Source organism: Cyclospora cayetanensis, unplaced genomic scaffold, assembly GCF_002999335.1.
Source record: "Cyclospora cayetanensis isolate NF1_C8 unplaced genomic scaffold, CcayRef3 CcayRef3_contig_87, whole genome shotgun sequence".
Taxonomy (NCBI): domain Eukaryota; phylum Apicomplexa; class Conoidasida; order Eucoccidiorida; family Eimeriidae; genus Cyclospora; species Cyclospora cayetanensis.
The window spans coordinates 55,664-74,319 of NW_020312760.1; the positions used below are offsets into that span (position 1 = coordinate 55,664).

Genomic DNA, 18,656 nt, shown 5'->3' on the forward strand with positions numbered 1-18,656 from the left:
AAAAGTCTTGTGCTAGGCCTTCACCCAAAATCTGCATCACCGCCGGAGACGCGCATGCACAACCTAATCTGAATTTTTCCGCAAGCAATTCAGTAAAAGAAGGAGAAGGAGAACAGGAAGAGGAAGAAGAAAATAGGGCATACTATAATCCATGGGCAGGAAGCCGAAGGGAGCGCGCTAATAGATCTTTTTGAAAAATTTTATCGTTACTAATATAGTTTTTCACTGGAGAACTTTTAATAATACCAGGATGAGATATTCATAAGAAAAGCTTCCAAGCATGCTCATGTCAATGTAATAATACCGACGTGTCATGCAAACAGTGCAGCATCTGCAGCATTCTTCCACTTCAGCGCTTCCAGAATAAAAAGACGCCTCTAGGGAGAGAGGTTAAAAAGCGTAAATAGAGAGAGCGAAAGAGAGAGAGCAAGACGCGCATTTTCTGTGGCGTAGAACCTGCATTGTTGTCTGACACTACAACAGTGTTCTATTTTCAGCATGTGCCTTCAGCGGTAGAAGACTGAAAGGAAAGACAGGGTAGAATCGCTTCCAGACCTTGTTGTAATGGAGAGCGGCAACAGGATTTAGCGGAACGATCATCTTCTCATCGTAAACGTGTGTGTGCAAGTCGCTAAAGCGCTCAGTATGAGAAACGAAGCGGATGTCTTGATGAGGGGCTGACCGCTTCAGCCACGCCATGAAAGATTCTGCATTTCCAACCTGTGAAAGGCATACGCTACCCAAAGCAGAGAAGGCCTCGCAAAATACTCAAGAAACGCAATGCAGCGAGAGGTTAAAAGAGAGAGAGAGAGACAGAGAGAGAGACAGAGAGAGAGCGACGGGCAAGCACATGCAGTGCAGAAACAGAGAGAGAATGGCGGACAGAAACAGAGATCAGATACACACAGAAAGAGAGATACAGATAGAAAGAGGGATATATATAGAAACATACATATAAACAGAAACCGAGATACATATAAACATACTGCAACAAAGAAACAGACAAGCATGAAGAGGGGACGCAGAGATGAAGAAGAAATATTTTTCCCTTTTCCTCTTCCTCTGACCAGCAAAAGCTGCCGCATGCCTCGCACCCTCTCCCCCGTCCTTTCCCCGCTACTTTTGCACCCATCGCTTGCAGAGCTTTTCGCTTGCAGCCTTTAGCATGCGCCGTCACTCTCCGGAAGCCTACCGTTGCAGACATCGCCAGGAAGGGGCAAGGAAGCAGCTGAAAAATGCGTTCCCACAAAGGACCTTCTGCTTGATCGCCAATGCAGTGAACTTCATCCAGCACGACATATTTGATGTTGCTGCAAAACTCGCGATGGTGGGGATGCCCCGAGAGCAGCAGCAGCTCCAAGAAGTGCGGAACTGTGACAAACACCTGTTTGAACGGAAGCACAGGCACACACATACACACCGCGAAAATGCGCAGAAAGAGGCCATGAACAAAACGCCAGCACACACGAGCAGCGGAGGCAGCAGCAGCAGCAGCACCTCCCTCCTCTCCCCCCTCAGTGCATGCGCGGCGGGGCAACAAAATGCAGCATGCAGCCCCCTTTCATGAATTCTGCTTGTTCTGCACACTGCACACACCTCCCCGAGCAGACACAACACTACAGCCGACAGCGGCGTGGACAGAAACATGCCCGCCCGCATGTGGTCAAGCACATTTCCAGCGAGACAAGCCGAACGGCTCGTCTCTTGAACGGCACACGCATGGTGTATGTACACTGCGTGAGCACTGGGGCAGCACCGGGGATAGGCCGAAGCACAACGCATTCGCATGTTCAGAACTACTCAAACTCCCCCGACTGCCGGCATAGACACGCACAGGCGTGTATTTTTCTCCATCCACACCGACTGGACGGTGCTCTAACCAAAATACAAACAAAAAACAGAGCCTCTCTTGTGTGCATTATGACCCCTCGCTAGGAAACGCAGTAGCCAGCCACCTGTGCGTCAAGAGCCTTAGGCGTGCAGACACCCTGGAGAACCTGCGCAGACAAGATCTTCCTGCAAGTTGCTGGATAACTCTTGCTGCTAAACCGCCCATATATCTCCGCGTATACCTGAGGCACAAAAAGCACACGCACATGGCAGGCAGCCGCATGCAGGAAAAGAAACGCATCTCTCGTGCGCATGCATGCAAGGCTGAAGCGCTTCTCGCTGGCATGCGCAAGCAAGCAGGCAGGCCACATCGCTGGGCTTGCTGTCGATTTCACAGAAAAAGAGAAAAAAATAACAAGAATCCTGAAGCAGAGCCGAGCTGGCCAGGTTCCCTTATGCGGCAAGCGCCACGTACATCATGCAAAAACATTTTTCTGTCTCTACGAAAAAAAGAAACGACCAAGATCAGAACCGACAAGATATACGGAAACGGCATTCTGCGAGATCGGCGCGATACAGGCATGTTCCCATGTTTGCCCATCCCTAGAATATACATACATGTCTTTTTGTACGTGTGTATTCATGCATGAAGGAATGTAACTAAATACTTGCTCGACATATATGCATGCTCTTATGCACATACATACATGCACACACGTTCTGGGATCGACCATATGTAATGTGTGTATATATACAGGAAATATAGTGAGAGCGCAAGCACATACACATGAACAAAAATCTCTTTGTAGAGAGACAGGGCAAGACTTAACGCGCCGCAGAAAAAACCAAAGGGGAGAGGAGTGGACGTGTAGAAAAAAGAGGGAAAACGCATGCAAACTGACCTGCTGTGCAAGAGCCTTGTTCGGGCAGACGTACACGACACAGCCTTCGTTAGAATCTCGAAGCACCAATTCCATCGCATAGAAACAGACATACGTTTTACCGCTTGCCGTAGGGGCCGATACAAAGGCGGAAGCGTATCTGCAAGAGCAAGAGGCCATACACCACAGACTCCGCCAGCTACTAGCAACATATGGGGTGTCTTTAAGGGGAGAGATAGATGACTTGAACAGCCCTCCAAGTAGCGGCAAAAGTGGGAGAGAGAGACAACACGTCACAACCCAGCACAGAGGGGGAGAGAAAGAGATCGATGGAGACAGAGAGAAAGATAGAGCGCCGTCACACTCCGTCTATATGTATAATGATCGCCACACAGGATGCGCTAAACGTTTGGTGTTGCAGAAAGACAGACAGGAGATACTTTTTAGGGGGGAGGCACACACATATGCCACCCTTGAGACGTCCACACAAAGAGCAAGCCGCAGCGGACAGTCAGGGAAAAAAATGGGCTTGCAGAGGCAGCACCAAGAGCAACAGCAAGTGCAGCAGCGATGCAACAACCTTCAGGGAGCAATGCGGTCCTACTTCATGGACGGAAACTTTGCTCCCGTGCGCAGGCAATCGTGCAAAACGCGAGCATGAGGGAGGCAGCAGCAGGCGGAAGTAGCAAAAATAGCAGCAGCAGCATCAAAAGCAACACTAGCAGCAGCAGGAGCATCAACAGCACTAGCAGTAGCAACAACACTAGCAGTAGCAGCATCAACAAAAGCAGTAGCAGCATCAACAAAAACACTAGGACCAGTATCAGCAACACTAGCAGCATCAACAACTCTACTAGCAGCATCAACAACTCTACTAGCGCCATCATCAACAACACTACTACCAGCATCATCATCAACACTACTAGCAGCATCAACAACACTACTTGCAGCATCCGTAGGAAGACAAGCAGCGAGGTGCCTCTCTCTCGAAAGACAACTTGCGCAGTGATGTGTCAACGCACGAGTCGACTGCATCGAAAAGCCTCGACTGCCAGTAATCTGGAATAAATAAGACACGTGGATCAGGAGGCAGCGAAGGAGGCCTAGTGCTCCTTTCGAAGTCTCCCCCCATGAAGCGCAGCTGCACTTCTGCCTCCTGCGAGAACCGCATCACGCATGCATTCGCTCCCCACCAACAGCGTGGCATGGCATGCGTAGCACAAGCAAAATACTTGCGCTTCGAACGTCGATGCAGAAAAAGAACAGCCTGCAGGCTGTTTTTTCCAGCAGCAGACAACATGCCGATTCACAAGGTGCACATGCACAAAAACAGAATGCCCACCACGTGCTTTGACACCATACTACACGACAAGGATGCACCGTTCAAAAGGAGCATCGCTGTCGATGTTGAGCGCTGCCTAGCCCCTTTAAGCCTTATTCTTCTTCCTCCCCCTCCCCTCCCCCCCCTTTTCTGCCTGCATGCGCTCAAGAAGCTGCTCACTTGGCCTTCTCGAATGCGAAAATCATACAGCTCCGTGGAGTTCACACGATGGTGCTCGTCATCGGCGATGCCATGATCTTTCTAAACCACACAGCCACCGCAGTCATAAAGTGCAGCGCAAGCGTAGATGGATTCATGTCCTTTCAGTCTTGGAAACATACAAAACTTACACGCAAACACAATACACGCATACATGCATAAAATATATACATCGGCATACACATACACATACGCGCGAACATATACAGGATATACAGGGTATATTTTGTACGTGTACATGATATACATACAAAATATACATATATACATACACAATATATACATATACATACAAAAAATACATAAAGAATATATACATATACAATATATATATGCATACATATATATACAAAATATACATATATACACACAATATATACATGTACATATACGCACAATATATACATGTATATGCACAATATATGTATCTATATATATGCGCAATATATATATACATCTATATATAGACACAATATATACATCTACATATATATATATATATACACAATATATATATATATATACATCTATATATATACATACACAATATATACATCTACATATATACACAACATATATACATATACAACCATATATCTACACACAATATATACAAAATATACATATGTATAAACGACATATACAAAATATACATATATATACACAATATATACATCTATATATATATACACAATATATACATCTATATATATACACAATATATACATCTATATATATACACAATATATACATCTATATATATACACAATATATACACCTACATATACACAATATGTACATCTATATATACACAATATATATACAACATATATATACACAATATATACACCTATATATGCACGATATACATACAACATATATATACACAATATATGCACCTATATATACACAATATATACATAAAAAGGCGTTATCGCCCTCCTCAGCAGCCTCTAGCTGGCCGCCCCCTTCTTCATAACTCGCTTGGCAATTACCGCTGCAACCGAAGAAACCGTGCATGCACTCCCTCTTCTCCCCCTGTATATCGTCCTAGCTGCCTAACTCTTGACGAGCACGCTACGTGCGCATCGTCTCATAGCGTACCGCTGCCTTCTTGCTGTTCGTCTTGGCACGAGGAAGCCCCTCCGCCTGCTGCTGCAGTCTGAGCTGCTGTTGCGTCTTCTTCCACGTGTCGAAGACAATGCTAGCAGACTTTTTAAAGCCCAGTGCAAACAGACTGCGCTGAATCTGCTCAATATCGTTGCCGGTTAACTCGGCGGCAAACATCCGCGCCGTTTCGATGTTCAGGCGAAACAACAGACAGAGCAGCCGACGAACCTCCAAAAAACACTCCCTAAAAGCATGCACACATTTGCACTCTCCGCATCTCCTCCTGTCTTGGGAAAGCCTCTTTGCTAGCTCCTGAGCATTATATATGTATATATGTACATACAACTGTATGTATACATATATATCCAGGAGCACCCAAACAACAGATACATAAATATATAGAGGGAGAGAAAGTAAGCACACAGTTTAACATATATAATGCACATATATATATATATATGCAGAAAACGAGACAGGGAGAGAGCGCTGTCATTATGAAGCGCAAGTATACAATACCAGAAATGTCCTTATCACTATGCACAAAATAATATCAATATACATACATATATATATATTATGTACATATACATATATATATTTACACGTGTGCATACAGATGTATATCTTTTCCGAGACTCTCCTAATGGGCGAGTGCGTGTTGTGCGGTGTCTCGACAGCGCGCAGCGTGGGTGCCTACTTGCTGGAGCACTTCTCCCTCGGCAGCTCTTTGAAAGCCGTGTTAAGGAGCTCATGAACTGTCATTGCGAATTCTTTTTGTCTCTGCCGCGTTTTTAAATAGCGGGTAACTGCAGGCAACCCCAATAACAAATCCATGCGGCGCCCTGCGCCGATCAGCGCCTCCAAAAGAACTTCCCGCAGCGCTGCAGGTGTCAAGAAGTAGACTTTGTTTTTGAACACAAAGCTCGAGATTAGCCCGTTCTTCGTCTTGGTGGTAGATCCGCTTTTCTCGGCACACAGTGCTTCCAGCTGCACGCAGAGCGAAGAAGGAGGAAGCATAGCGCATCAAAGAAATGCCGAAATAATCCAGCAAAACGCGAGAGCTGCATGTCGCACACAAAGGCACCGCGCTCCCGCTGCTCTGGTGCTCCTTGTGCTGCTTCTGCCACTGCTGCAATACAGCTGCACTATTACAGCAATACTGCTGCTGCTGCAATACTGCTGCTGCTGCAACACTGCTGCTGCCGCAATACTGCTGCTGCCGCAATACTGCTGCTGCTGCAATACTGCTGCTGCTGCAATACTGCTCAGCGCAGTCATGGCGGCTGGCCACCAACGCCTACGCTAGTAGTTTTACTCCCTCCCTTTCTTTCTCCCTCCATTTCTCACTCCCTGACCCTGACATCTGTCTGCGTCAGCTGTCTGCCTTTAAGCCACCTGCTGCACATCGCTGATAAGTTTGATGAGCGCAGCAGCAAGCCGCATCCACAGGCACACGAGACACACTCTTTTGTAGTTACACCCACCAAGTTCTCGAGATTTTCTGCCCGTTCCAAGTCAACGTCTTTAGTTTTCTGTTCTTTTGCCGCCAAATTCTTTGCTCTGATGATGTCTGCCTTCTTCTGCACCGGTGCCTTCTCCTTCTTGGGGGCACTCTTGCCATTTCCCTTCCCTTTCGCTGCGTTTGCACTCACTTGAGCCACTGCTGCCTGCTGCTCCTCGGCAACCCGCCACGGATGATTCGCGTGATTCACAACAATGCTAAAGTGAAGAGGATGCGGGCATATACACTTTGCGATGCGCGTTACGTTCTTCAGATTCTGCTGCATCCTGACATCCACAACGCATCCCCATATAGCAACACGTGCGAGAACTCTCAAACTCCTTCCTCTACCCAGCGTCAAGAGCAGGGCAAGCTAATGCTAACAAGCAATCCACATATCTCACACGGTGTGGCAGCGCAGGAAGCATACATGTATACAATACACATATACCCATGCATATATATACAAAATACATATACACATGCACACATATATACAATATATATGTATACACATTCATATATGCATACATCTATATACATGGATATGTATATCTGTATCCCTACCCATATATGTATATGCATGTGCATATGCATACGCATACGTATGTGGACGCGGCTGTACAGACACCGTGGCCATATAAGAGGGTCAGTCAAAGCTAAAAGACGCCAATGGTTTAGGAAAATACATAGCTGCCACCACGCGCTCAAGCGTCTCCCGATCGACATTCAAATACACAAAATCATCCTATTTAGAGCTAATGGAGGGCACTATGAGAGTTCAGCTATGGCAGGGTCTAAGTGCTAACCTGCGTCTCAGCCTTGCTTCCCAAAACTTCCTCCTCTCTTCGCCGTTCATATTTTCCATCTTTTGTTTTTCGTGCCGCGTGGGAACGCGCGAGTCGTCCACGGATAGCGTCTCTAGCAGAATCTGAGAATACGCAGACGCTGCAGCGTATAGAGGTACAAACATAGAGCCAAGACTGAAGAAGCGGGAGTAAGCATGAAGACACACACACACAACACCCCCGTGGCAATAAAACATGTACGCCCACATCGCGATTGACACGATGTAGGCAATTCACGAAAAGCCGCAAAAATGAAGAGAAAAGGCGTTCCTGGAAAGAGGGGATTCTGCCTCTTCCTAGATAGGGGTATAGCGCCGTACAGAGAGAGAGACACGCATGCATACAGACATACAGACCGTCATGATCGCATGCAGCCATGCCGAGACGTAGGCACCATTGGGAGATGTATCCATCCCATGGTGTTGTTTTGAAAGCAAGGAGGGGGCTGCAAGAGGGAGAAGAGTACGCGTGTGGAGGCATATATATATATATATATATATATATATATATATATATATATATATATATATAAATGAAGAGGATATATCACGTGCATCAAGATGGTGCAGAGAACAGAACGCACAAAAGGCATAGCGCCTAAATATGTATAGATATATGTATATATATGAAGAGGATATACCACGTGCACTAAGACGGTGCAGAGAACAGAATGCACAAAAGGCATAGCGCCTATACATATACATACACATACATACATATACATACATATACATATATATACATATGTATATATATATATATCGCAAAGCGAGAAGAGTGCATAAGAAGCGTGAAGTGCTCGCTCTGTTGGCAAGTTGTGTGAATATGATTTTGTAGTGCACTGTGCAGCTTGCCTCTGTGGGGGCGTCTTTGAGAGTCGGTTGCAATTCTTGCGTTCGTCTGCAGTTGACGAGACCTCTAAGTTTGAGAACCTTGTTGAGCATATCTGCTTCTGCCGATTTGAGGTGCGTCTCGTCTTCGGAGTCGGAGTCGGAGTTGGAGGAGCGCGCTTCCGTGGAGTCGCCCTCTGCCTCGCTGTCGCCTTCCCGCTGCTGCAGCCGCAGCTGCCGCTGCAGCAGCAGCTGCTGCTTCGTGTCTTCCTCGACAAGCGCAAGCTCCTCATCATCTTCCGCCATGAGAACGTCGGGAAGAACGCCTCCAGGAGGTGCCCCTGCACGCAGGCGCTGCAGAAATGTGGAGGGTAGAGACAGCAGACTCGCGAGATGAGGCTTCGAGGATGCTGTTGCTGCTGCTGCAAGCCTCGGCTCTGGCAGGGAGGCAGGATCCTCCAGGAGCTCCTTCAGACTCTCGAGCGACACCGGGAAGAGCGGCTCTGCCGAGACGCTCGATCCCCGTGTTTTCCCTCTGCGCCAGCAGCAGCGCCACGCCTCCTCGAGAGTCGTCAGTCTGTCACGAGACAAGCCAGTGGCAGACGCGCTTATGCTCCACTGCCCACTGCGACGAGCAGCAGCCGCTGCAAGGCTGATCAGAGAGGTCAGCAGCTTCCCGTCGAAGAGATCCGCAAGCTCGCAGGCGTCCAGCTGGTTCAGCAGCTGCTGCTGCTGCTCCGTTTTTTGCTCTCGATCTCCCAGCAGCAGAAAACAGTCGTTCGCGCGCTGCAGCACCGCCTGCACTTGGCTGCAGTAGAGCCGCAAGGGCGCATAAAGAAACTCCGACACAAAGCTGCAACTGCATGTCGACAGAAAGTACCCATGACATCGCTCCTGCAGACTCAACGTCTCCTGAAAGGCAACTGCAAGCAGCAACAGCTTCCCCACAGTAACAAACTGCGAAAGCTGCTGCTGCTCAGCCTCATCGGCTTCATCGGCTTCATCAGCCTCATCAGGGGATGCATCCCTCAAAAACTCACAAAACTTCGCTACCATAAAATGCCGCAAAGGCACCGTCTCCCCCCCCCGCTGCTGCTGCTGTTTCTGCTGCTGCTGCTGCGCCTCTGCAAAACTCCGCAGCTCCTGCAGCAAAGCCTCGCTTTCCAGCTGCTGCTGCGCAGCAGCAGCAGCTGCCTCCGGAGGCGGTGTCAGCAAGTCGAGATCGTGCAGCATGTTGCGATGCTGATTCAGTGCTTTCTTGAGGGCGCATTGCTGCTCTTGCTGCTGCACTTGCCCGTCGATTGCTGCAGCAGCTGCTGCTGCAGTAGCTGCTGCGGTATCATTGTTGCCTGTACTGCTGCTGACTCTCGACTCCATCACTCGCCAAAGGTTTGCGCCTTTGTAACACGAGGTGGAAGGCGCAAAGATCTTGGTAGGCTTGATGACGAGGCTTTGCAAAAAGGCCGTATCGACTCCTAGTCGACAGCAGGCGAGGCAGAGTGACTGCAGCAGCAGCGACATACATCGTGCGCCTCCCTTTCGAATACATCGAAAAGCGTCGGCTTGCAACTGGCATACTTCGAGAGAAACCTCCGAAGGCAGGGTCCAGTGCTTCCCAGCCCTCTGCAAGACGACTCTGGCGTCGAGTGGCATCCTGTGTTTGCCTTTCTTGTCATCATCTTCTTCTTCTTCCTCATCTTCATCTTCATCTTCCTCGTCTTCGTCTTCCTCGTCTTCTTCCACTACCTCTTCGCGCAAATCCAAGAAGAAGATGTCGTCCAACAAAATGAAGAGGGGGTGCAAGGCAGCGATGACGGAGGCAAAAGACTGGTCCCACCAGTCCGACAAATACAGGAATTCGATCCCCTGCTTTCTCAAGTGCAGCTGGAAAAGCTGCTGCATGAGGCAGAAGAGAGGGTGCGCTGCGCCTGCAGCCGCGAAAGCGCGGAAGAAGACGATCTTGAAGTTACCACCAGCCGCCTCGATCTGCTGTAACAGCTTCTCCGCCTGATACAGCAGTCGCAGCGGCTGGAAGCCCCTCTTCACGTCAGCGTCGACATGCTGCTTCCGCAGCAGATGCAGCAACAGGGTGTCTCCGGAGATCAAGAAGAGATAGCCTCCACCCAGCTCCTCGAGCAGCTCGCTGGTCGTATGCGGCAATAGTGAAGCCCAAGCCTCCAGCCGTGCAATTGGGCTCAAAAGAATCGATATATCGAGCTCCTGAGCAGCCGCTATCTCGGAGTCTACCTGCAGCTGCGACTCGATTTCCAGCAAGCCTGCTGCCTCACCTGCGCCTCCCCTCTCTTCCTCATCCTTCACGGCTGGCGCAGCGATTACCACGTCGCTGCGAGATCCTGCGCCCTCAGTCAGGCCTTCCTCCAAAGGAGAACTCATTTCCTCCCGCAGCGAGAAGCCTGCCTGGCTCGGGTGTCTCCGCAGCCGCGCAGCTGCCCGCCTTCGTGTCGAGCTGACGGCTCTCCCCGGAGGAGCAGGTTCAAACAACAAGTGGCAAAGAAGAGGGGGAGGGAAGGAGCAAACTAGCACTGCAGCGGGCACTAACAGCAGCAAGGAAAGAGAAGGCGAAGACTCCAGAGGACATACACGAGCTGGCTTTTGCACGCGGTAAGGGGGAGACTGCAGCGGAAACCATGCGGCGGATGGTGGATAGCGGAGGGACCCGGCCGAAGAATTTTTTTCAAGGAGGAATAAAATGCCATTAACAACTTCTAAGGGGAAAGAAGTCAGCCCTCACTTCCGTTCAACGGCAGAATAAGGAGTGACGGGAGAGAGGGGGTCGGTGGTTTGTTGTAGGTGCAGATAAAAGAGGGAAAAACGACGGAGAAAGCACTCCACAAATGCACATCTGTCCAGCCTCCTTAAGAGAGCAAGAGAGAAAGAATTGACACTTTCTCCTGCGGGTATCGAAGAGCCTACAACAAGCTTCCCAAACAGAGGCCCCCCACTGCTCTCCTCGCTGGTGTTGCTGCAACAGAGGAAATGTGTAGGTGCTATTGCGTTCCCTTTATTTAAAGGCTCATGCTCACGCTAATTACATGTCTTTCTATATTAATAAAAGCCTAATATGTGCCTTTGAGCTGCAAGAAAAGGAGACCGTAATCGGCTTACCCCCGCCTGCCGGCGTGCAGCAACGAGCGCACTCGAACGTTCAAGAAAGCAGCGGCAGCTGCCTCCACTAACTTCCAGAGTTTTAACATTGCTCCTCACCATTTTGCAGTATTCCCTTTGCCCCTTAGACTAAAAAGGTCTAACCAACCCCTTTCCTTCTATGTTTCGTACGGCGAGCTATGCGAACAGCAGACAGTTGGCATGAGGAAGGGGAAGCCTCTGGTAAAAGATGGCATTTTGCAGCGTGTCAAACAAAAGATGCCAGGCGCTCGTCTGCCGAGGTCGCCCAGACTTTCTCACGCAGAGCAAAACCGGGCAGAACTACACTTTTGGCACTTGCTTCTGCACTAGTAGTATCAACTAGGAATTCGCAGAGGATTGATTGTTGGTTCGTGTACGGATACATGTCATTGATTGCCTAGTACGACAGTCTTTACACAATGAGAATCAGTGTTATGTGCGTGCGCGCTAGATGATCTCTGCAACTAGCTGGGAATGTTTAGGGGATCAGAGTGTGCAGCAACACTCATCCCCCCTTTTCCTCCCCTCATGTCGAAACTCTGTGGGAAGCCGGCAAGGGGAGAGGAGAGCTCATTAGAGAAACAATGAAGAACATTGTATTCAGTGTTTGTGGGTGTGGGTTAATTGTCTTCCCATGGAAACCTTAGATGGAACGTTACAGAAACGACAAGGGACTAAGACGTTTTCTCCTTTTCTCTCAAGAGCAAATGGTGGCTGACAAAAAATGCTAGCCTGAAGGGCAGGAGACACACAGCCCATTTCCGCGGCGTTAAACAACTGGTTTCAATGGACTTCGAGGCAGGGAAGAAGGAATGATTGAGAAGTCACGTCAATTTGCAACTAGAGCCACATATCTACGCATGAGAAATAGAAGCATCAGGGAAAGAATGAACGGACGAATCAGGAACGGCTGCAGGAAGACAGTCTTCGGTAGCACTATGGAAAATGTCTCGCCAGGTGAGAGCTTCGTCTTTACATAGGATAAAGGCTGCATTTTCTGTAGCTGCACTTTCCCTGCACACAGTTCACCGACAAACGAGCCTCAAGTCCAACTGCTTTCCAAACAAGCGACACATACCTTTCTGAAAGCCAACTCGCTTTCCGTACACACAAAGCATCAGCAAGCCGGAGAGCGCTGACTTAGCACGAATCATACCCACTGTGTGCAGCAATCCTCCTCTCTTTTCATATGTGGTCTTTGAGGAAGGAAACGGTGGTTTCCACAAGAACTGGAAAGTGCTCTGCAGTGAGGAATTCGAAATGGTGTATGGGAAACTCCTTAAGCACGAGTTCTTTCCTTGACTTCTTCCCTGCATGTTGCTGCACCATGCGTCTGATCGGCTCGATCGGGCAAATGTTGTCGTATGTCCCCGCTATGACGAGGGTGGGAATGTCAAGGAAAGCGACAGCGGAATCTGCGATCACCGCAGCCATAAGAAAGCTCAAGCACTGCCAAGCTTCACGCCTGGGCATATCGCAGCAGCAATTAATCACTGCCATTGTTTTTTAACCGCTGGGGAAGGCGTCCATGACCGTTATTGGCTTGCCAGCCTTCTAGAACATTCGTGTATAACTTGTAGCTTTTGCTCCACTGATTTGCGCGTTCCATCTACAATCCACTATTGTCTGCACTCATTCTCTTACCATCAGCCTGGAACCTTGAAATATTATAAAGCGTTCTTGCTGCAAGCCTATTCTCCCATGCGCCATCCACTGCCTTTCCCATAAGGGGTGTGCGGGATGCCCAAATGTCGTATTCGTTTTTATTGAGGCGCATGGCGCTAACACCCTTTGACTCTTCTGACTTCGCGAGTCTTATGTACACGACGCTTTCCTTCTTCAAGTAGCTCCAGAACATATCCTGCATGACGGCCCAGATAACCCGAATCCTTTCTACAAAGTCGGCTCTCTGCAGGTGCACCAACAAACCACACACACAAAGGAACCGATGAGCGTTGCTTACATGTCAGATCATTTTTATGAACACTCCGGTTGCCTCAGCTAGCCAACGAAGACATGGAAACAAGCAAAAGTGTTGTGTGGGCCACACACCTTCACCGCGGCGGCTTGAGTATCTTTGCCACTAACGAAGGGAACGGCTGCAACAACCGCCTTGACACTCGGCTCCATTGGGTGCTTCTTCTGACTTAGCTGACTGGCGACAGTCAGCATGACACCCCCCCCAAGAGACGCGCCGTACAGCGCTATTCGGTTTGTGTCTACTTTCCTCTCGAGGCCGTTTGTATTCTGAAGGTGCTCCAAGATAGAGATTACGTCTTGAACTTCTTTCTGAGGATCCGCTACGTGTCGAGGGAATCCCCCGGATACTCCCCAGTGTCGGTAGTCAAACAGCACCACGGAGAGACCTCGCGCAGCCAGATTTGTTGCAAAAGGTATTAAGGCAATATCCTAAGGCAACAGAAGAGGAGACGGGACGACTTTTGTTGGAAAGCAAAGGGTCAGGAGACGGCATCAGCTATTGCTTTATGCAAGACTCAACACAAGAAGTAAAGCTGAGGGGAATGCATATTGGCGCGGAATAACGATCGCCGAAAGCTCTAAGAGTCCTACTTGTACATAGACGAAGTAAGGAAAGAAGGCCAAAGAAGGGGTGCGCGTACCTTTTGCACGCCTAAGCCGTAGGCAGCAACGACTACGGGAGGTGGTGTCTTGCTCTTCGATTGCGCTTCGGGTAAGAAGAGCCAGCAGTGCAGTTTCTCCCCTTCGACTTCAACGGAAAACGTCAGGCGCTCCAGCGACTTGACCTAAACGGATAAAAAGCCTTTGAGACAGCAAACCAGGTGAGCAACTTCATGCAGCCCTTCAAAAAATGATTTCTATTGGGGCTCAAACGGGCGTGGCTCTTGCACCGCGCCTTCAAAGATCTAAGCGAGATGGCAGTTCTTAGTTATGCCCGACGCCACTACAGGTGAAGCCATAAACAAAAGAGATGCAGAAGAATACCTCTAGGCCGAACGTGCTCCAAGAAAACCGTTTTCCTGGAGCACGTTCGTTAGTGTGCGTTAGTCTGCATGTGCCTCTGCGTGTTTGCATCTCCTGGTGTGCTCTGATTCTTTGAGCTGTCTTTATATGTGAATTAGGGTGCTGTTTTACCTTTGTGACAGTGCCACCCGCATCCCTGGGGGCGACGAATCTCATGGGATCTGTCGTAATATCCGGGTCGAAGCTCACGGTGATTAGAAGGGCCAAGGCGGCGACAAAAAGCGCCTTCCAAATCAGATATTCCATCGTTGTCGCACTGTTGATTGTACTTTGACTAATATTTGTTCGATTGTGGCCATAATTTTATCTTGTTTCCTCCATGCGCAGAAACTTTCATCACTCTGGTACAAGAGGGCGTACGTTGGGCTGCCGAGGATTCGTGGCAACTGCAAGGATAGCGCTTCCTTCGCAGTTTATAGGGCTTCAGAGCTGCTCTACTTCTGAATAAGTAGACGTTTGAGGCCAAAGCCAACATGTATAATTCTGGCATTACATTGATTTTCCAGCCGCTACGTCCTCGGGGCCCCCCGGTTCCTGTGCCTTCCATTTGAACTCGCATGGGAACAGTTGCAACAGAGGCAGATGTTCTCAACGAGTGGTGTTTAGACGCACCTGGAAGGTTAAATAGCAAAGAGGAGCTCTACTCTACAAGGGAAACTTCAAGACACTGCAAGTGAACGCGATTGCTGCACTCTGCGAGCGCTCGAGGTCTCCCACGCGACTTCACATAGTTGCAGAAACTCCTGCATTAGATACTCGGCTGCTCAGAAGCCTCTGGAGGGCTTGCCCTCCGCCTTCGTTGCCGCAAAATCGAGACCCTTTGAGTCATTTTGCATGTGCACGCCTCTTGAACTCCCACAGCCTGCCTCCCAAGTCATTCTCAAGGCCGCTGGAAAACGTTCGGGTGGACTGGATTACTGCTGTGTAGCATCTCCAGATATGGGCAAGTTCTTACTACCGCCACCAGGAAAGTAGTCTTAATCTCAGTCACATGCAGCATGGTAGACTGAATAGTGCCACGAGAGGTTTCTCGAGGCATGCCAGCTAAGTTCGCATTTCCCTTGAGTTTCCGGATCTTTCCTCACAAATAGTAAAAAAGGAACTTGTCTTTATTCTTCCCTCGAATTGAAAAACATAGGGAACACTCAAACGCAGTCCCCTGTTCGCGCTTCTTCCGCCAGAGGAATGCTGGTCAAAATGTGCACTTGTTTTCCTTGCTTCTAGCACATAGTTGCTTGCTTTATTTTCAAACGTGTGTAAAGCTCGCTATCTCGCTGATGCGCAGCTTTCGCCCCCCCCCCCCTCCCCCTGTACCTCTGCGCTCATGCTGCCACCGCTCCACAAGAAGCCACGGCCCTTCGGTTTCTACATGCGTTTCCACCAAACCAAAAATTGAAATTCCCAACCACAAAAAGACCCTTGCTATATCGCTTTCTAAGAACCTCTTTCTGGGGCCCCTCCACCCTGCAGATCGGCCGTTGCGGACTCTGGGGAGGAGCTGCAAAAGACACCCTGTAGTAAAACAGGATGCGGTGACAGAGACGCTACGCACTTTGTTAGAGAGCGGCCAGAGGGAAACAAGAAGCAGAACCAAGGATGACGAGAGAAGACAGCAGCGCTCTTCCCACCATCGGCCCAGCAAATTCAACAAAGCGCAGCACATAGCAGCTAGCGCCTTTTTTTACGCTCGCTTTGACAGACAAGGGCATGCACCCCATTTAGGCAACCCTCAAGTTAGGGCATCCATATGTACGAGTGCTATTCTAAACGTAGCATCCCTAATTCTGCTTCTGCCCACTCAGACAAGGCTTTTCGCCCGCCAAGTGAGGTCATCGTCTACTTCAGATTCCGAGTCACTCCACTCTGTGGCGTGAGAAGGAGAAGCAGCGGCTTGCTGATGCTTCTCCGTTTTCGCCATCTCCACCGCCCCCAACGCTGATATTGCAGGTTTATATGCGTGCTCCGTGTCTGCTGGCTCCGTTTTGCACTTCTCCGCCAGCAGCTGCTGCTGCTTGAATTCTTCTGCCCTCCTCTTAATTGCACTCAGCTGCTTTTCGATCTGCTGCTGCTCCGCTTGCAGCTGTACCACCTGATTAACGAAAGCTCGGATATCCTGCCTTTCCTGCACAGCCTCCTGTCTTCCTTCCTTAATATCTGCCACCAGCTGCCGCTTCTTTTCGTTCAGCAGCTGCAGCTGCTGCTGCAGCTGTGCAGGCCCTACTTCCCCCCTCGCAGCTGCATCCTTATCGAAGTCGTCGAAAAATCCCCACGGCAGCTCACTCTCACCCTGCTGCTTCAGCTGCGGCTCCTCCTGCTGCTGACCCTTGCGCTTCCTCTTCCCGGAGACAGCAGCTGCGGCTGCTGCTGCAGCCGCTGCTGCTGCCTCACTGCGCAGCTTTGCCACCTCCTGAGCACGGCGCTCCTGCTGCTGCATTCTCTCCTCCTCCACCAGCACCTCGCTGCAGCAAATTAGCAGCAACAGCAGCAGCAGCAACAACGACTGCAAGACCCTTCGTCGTTCCCCTCCTGGCACCGATTCGCAGTAAGGAAGCATTCAGCAAGCTTCTCCGAGTTATCCCGCCTTTAAAAAGCCGGCTCAAGCACTAATTGGCTTGCCGAAGACACATGCTGGGATGCTGCAGCCTACCTATGAAGCGCCGTAGAAAAGGGGTTGTACCAGTGAGCTTCATCAGTGGCAGTGGCTAGCTCGAGACTGCTCAACACAAAGGAGCTTCCTGCAGCTGAATCTGTCTCTACTTCTCTTCCCGCTTCGGACTCGTTCGACTTATCGGAGGAAACTGCCGCCACTGCCGGTGCTGCTGCAGCTACTGCCAAGGCTTCATCTGCCTGCGGTGCATCTTCGCTCTGCTCTGCGCTTGCAGCGCCCTCCGAGTGGATGATCGGCTGTAGAAGGGTCTCATCTGGCTCCTCGATTTCATAGCTTAACACTTCTTCATTAGCATCATCGTCTTCTTCTTCTGAAGAAGAAGCTGCAGGAACCGCTGCCGCAGAAATCTGAGGACTGGTGGCGTTCAATTGCTGCTCCGCTTCGGCCGCTGCAAACTCTGCTGGATTATCGAAGAAATCTGCCGGCAACCCCTTAGGGCCCACAGGCGCATTTTTCTTCTGCTGCCCATTCTGTGACTCAGCCTCCTGCTCATCGTCGCTATACCCCTGAAGCAGCCCTTCCTTTTCTTGACTGTCCTTTTCTCCCGCTTTAGCTTCTGCCGCCGCTTTAGCTTCTGCCGCCGCTTTTGCTTCTTCTGCCGCTTTTGCTTCTGCCGCCGCTTTTGTAGCAGCAGCTGCCTCTCGTAGTTGCTGCCGCCGTTGTTTCTCTGAGCGCATCAATTCTCTGACGGACTGCATCGTTCCTGGAAGCCTTTGAAGCGCTTTGTATCGGCAGCTGCTGTACTTCCAGTGCCGGCAGACTTCTGGTGTGCGCGCCTCATGAGTGCAATCGAATGCCGACAGCTCACGAGCACACGACCCACTTGCTCCAACGGGGACTGTAGGATTCTTCCGTCGAAGCTTAGTCGCCCAAGAGCCTCCACCATGCGAGAACATCTACGGCGAACCCGCCATTTCTGCGTCTTAAAGACAGCTGAAGCAATGAAAGAACATCCCGACTGCGACCTCGAGGCTTCCCTCGAAAACGCATGCAGCCATGGCTGCCCTCCACGGGTGATGACGCGTTGAATCGACGGTAGCCAGGCACAGGCTGGACAGGATTTCCCTTACTAAAAACAAGAATATCTCTTCAAAAGGACTACGACTTCAGCACAAGGGCGTTCCGGAGGAAAAGGGAGGCAAGTGTTCAGCTGGCCTCTCTAGAAGAGGCGACCCTCTCCTTCCCCAACAGTACAGAGAGTACATCTGTCAGTTGCGCCGCGTGTACCCCTAGACAAAGAGGCCAATCGGCCTTCTTTCGACATAACTCTGTAATTTTTGTAGCGCCCTCGGTTACCG

At 49.8% G+C, this 18,656-nt stretch overlaps 3 protein-coding genes across 3 annotated transcripts; all 3 read right to left on the reverse strand.

Moving 5' to 3' along the window:
• Positions 1-1,283: 1,283 nt before the first annotated feature.
• LOC34618323 lies at positions 1,284-10,934 on the reverse strand. Its single transcript, XM_026335950.1, has 11 exons — positions 8,565-10,934; positions 7,672-7,793; positions 6,846-7,149; positions 6,059-6,348; positions 5,356-5,605; positions 4,213-4,293; positions 3,734-3,867; positions 2,733-2,871; positions 2,376-2,433; positions 1,768-1,875; positions 1,284-1,384 (listed from the first exon to the last, which is right to left on the reverse strand). Exons 1-11 carry the CDS (start codon positions 10,932-10,934, stop codon positions 1,284-1,286), a joined length of 3,957 nt encoding a protein of 1,318 aa, XP_026191735.1.
• A 1,938-nt stretch (positions 10,935-12,872) lies between these two features.
• Positions 12,873-14,936, reverse strand: LOC34623697. Its single transcript, XM_026335951.1, has 5 exons — positions 14,802-14,936; positions 14,309-14,452; positions 13,740-14,096; positions 13,332-13,596; positions 12,873-13,102 (listed from the first exon to the last, which is right to left on the reverse strand). The coding sequence occupies exons 1-5, from the start codon at positions 14,934-14,936 to the stop codon at positions 12,873-12,875; spliced, it is 1,131 nt and encodes a 376-aa protein (XP_026191736.1).
• Positions 14,937-16,488: 1,552 nt separating this feature from the next.
• On the reverse strand, positions 16,489-18,056 carry LOC34623784 (uncharacterized abhydrolase domain-containing protein DDB_G0269086). The gene is made up of 2 exons (XM_022736893.2): positions 17,338-18,056; positions 16,489-17,149 (listed from the first exon to the last, which is right to left on the reverse strand). Exons 1-2 carry the CDS (start codon positions 18,054-18,056, stop codon positions 16,489-16,491), a joined length of 1,380 nt encoding a protein of 459 aa, XP_022588575.2.
• Positions 18,057-18,656: the final 600 nt, after the last annotated feature.

What these genes read in the sequence shown, in the direction of transcription:
- LOC34623697 (XM_026335951.1), bottom strand. Translation starts at nt 14,936, where the DNA reads ATGGAATATCTGATTTGGAAGGCGCTTTTTGTCGCCGCCTTGGCCCTT. An exon ending in ACGGCTTAGGCGTGCAAAAG is followed by an intron (nt 14,097 to 14,308) that starts GTACGCGCACCC and finishes CTGTTGCCTTAG; the next exon opens with GATATTGCCTTAATACCTTT. An exon ending in CTCAAGCCGCCGCGGTGAAG is followed by an intron (nt 13,597 to 13,739) that starts GTGTGTGGCCCA and finishes GTGCACCTGCAG; the next exon opens with AGAGCCGACTTTGTAGAAAG.
- LOC34623784 (XM_022736893.2), bottom strand. Translation starts at nt 18,056, where the DNA reads ATGCAGTCCGTCAGAGAATTGATGCGCTCAGAGAAACAACGGCGGCAG. An exon ending in TTTTCTACGGCGCTTCATAG is followed by an intron (nt 17,150 to 17,337) that starts GTAGGCTGCAGC and finishes AATTTGCTGCAG; the next exon opens with CGAGGTGCTGGTGGAGGAGG.
- LOC34618323 (XM_026335950.1), bottom strand. Translation starts at nt 10,934, where the DNA reads ATGAGTTCTCCTTTGGAGGAAGGCCTGACTGAGGGCGCAGGATCTCGC. An exon ending in AGGGAGAAGTGCTCCAGCAA is followed by an intron (nt 5,606 to 6,058) that starts GTAGGCACCCAC and finishes GCATGCTTTTAG; the next exon opens with GGAGTGTTTTTTGGAGGTTC. An exon ending in CGAACAGCAAGAAGGCAGCG is followed by an intron (nt 4,294 to 5,355) that starts GTACGCTATGAG and finishes TGTGTGGTTTAG; the next exon opens with AAAGATCATGGCATCGCCGA.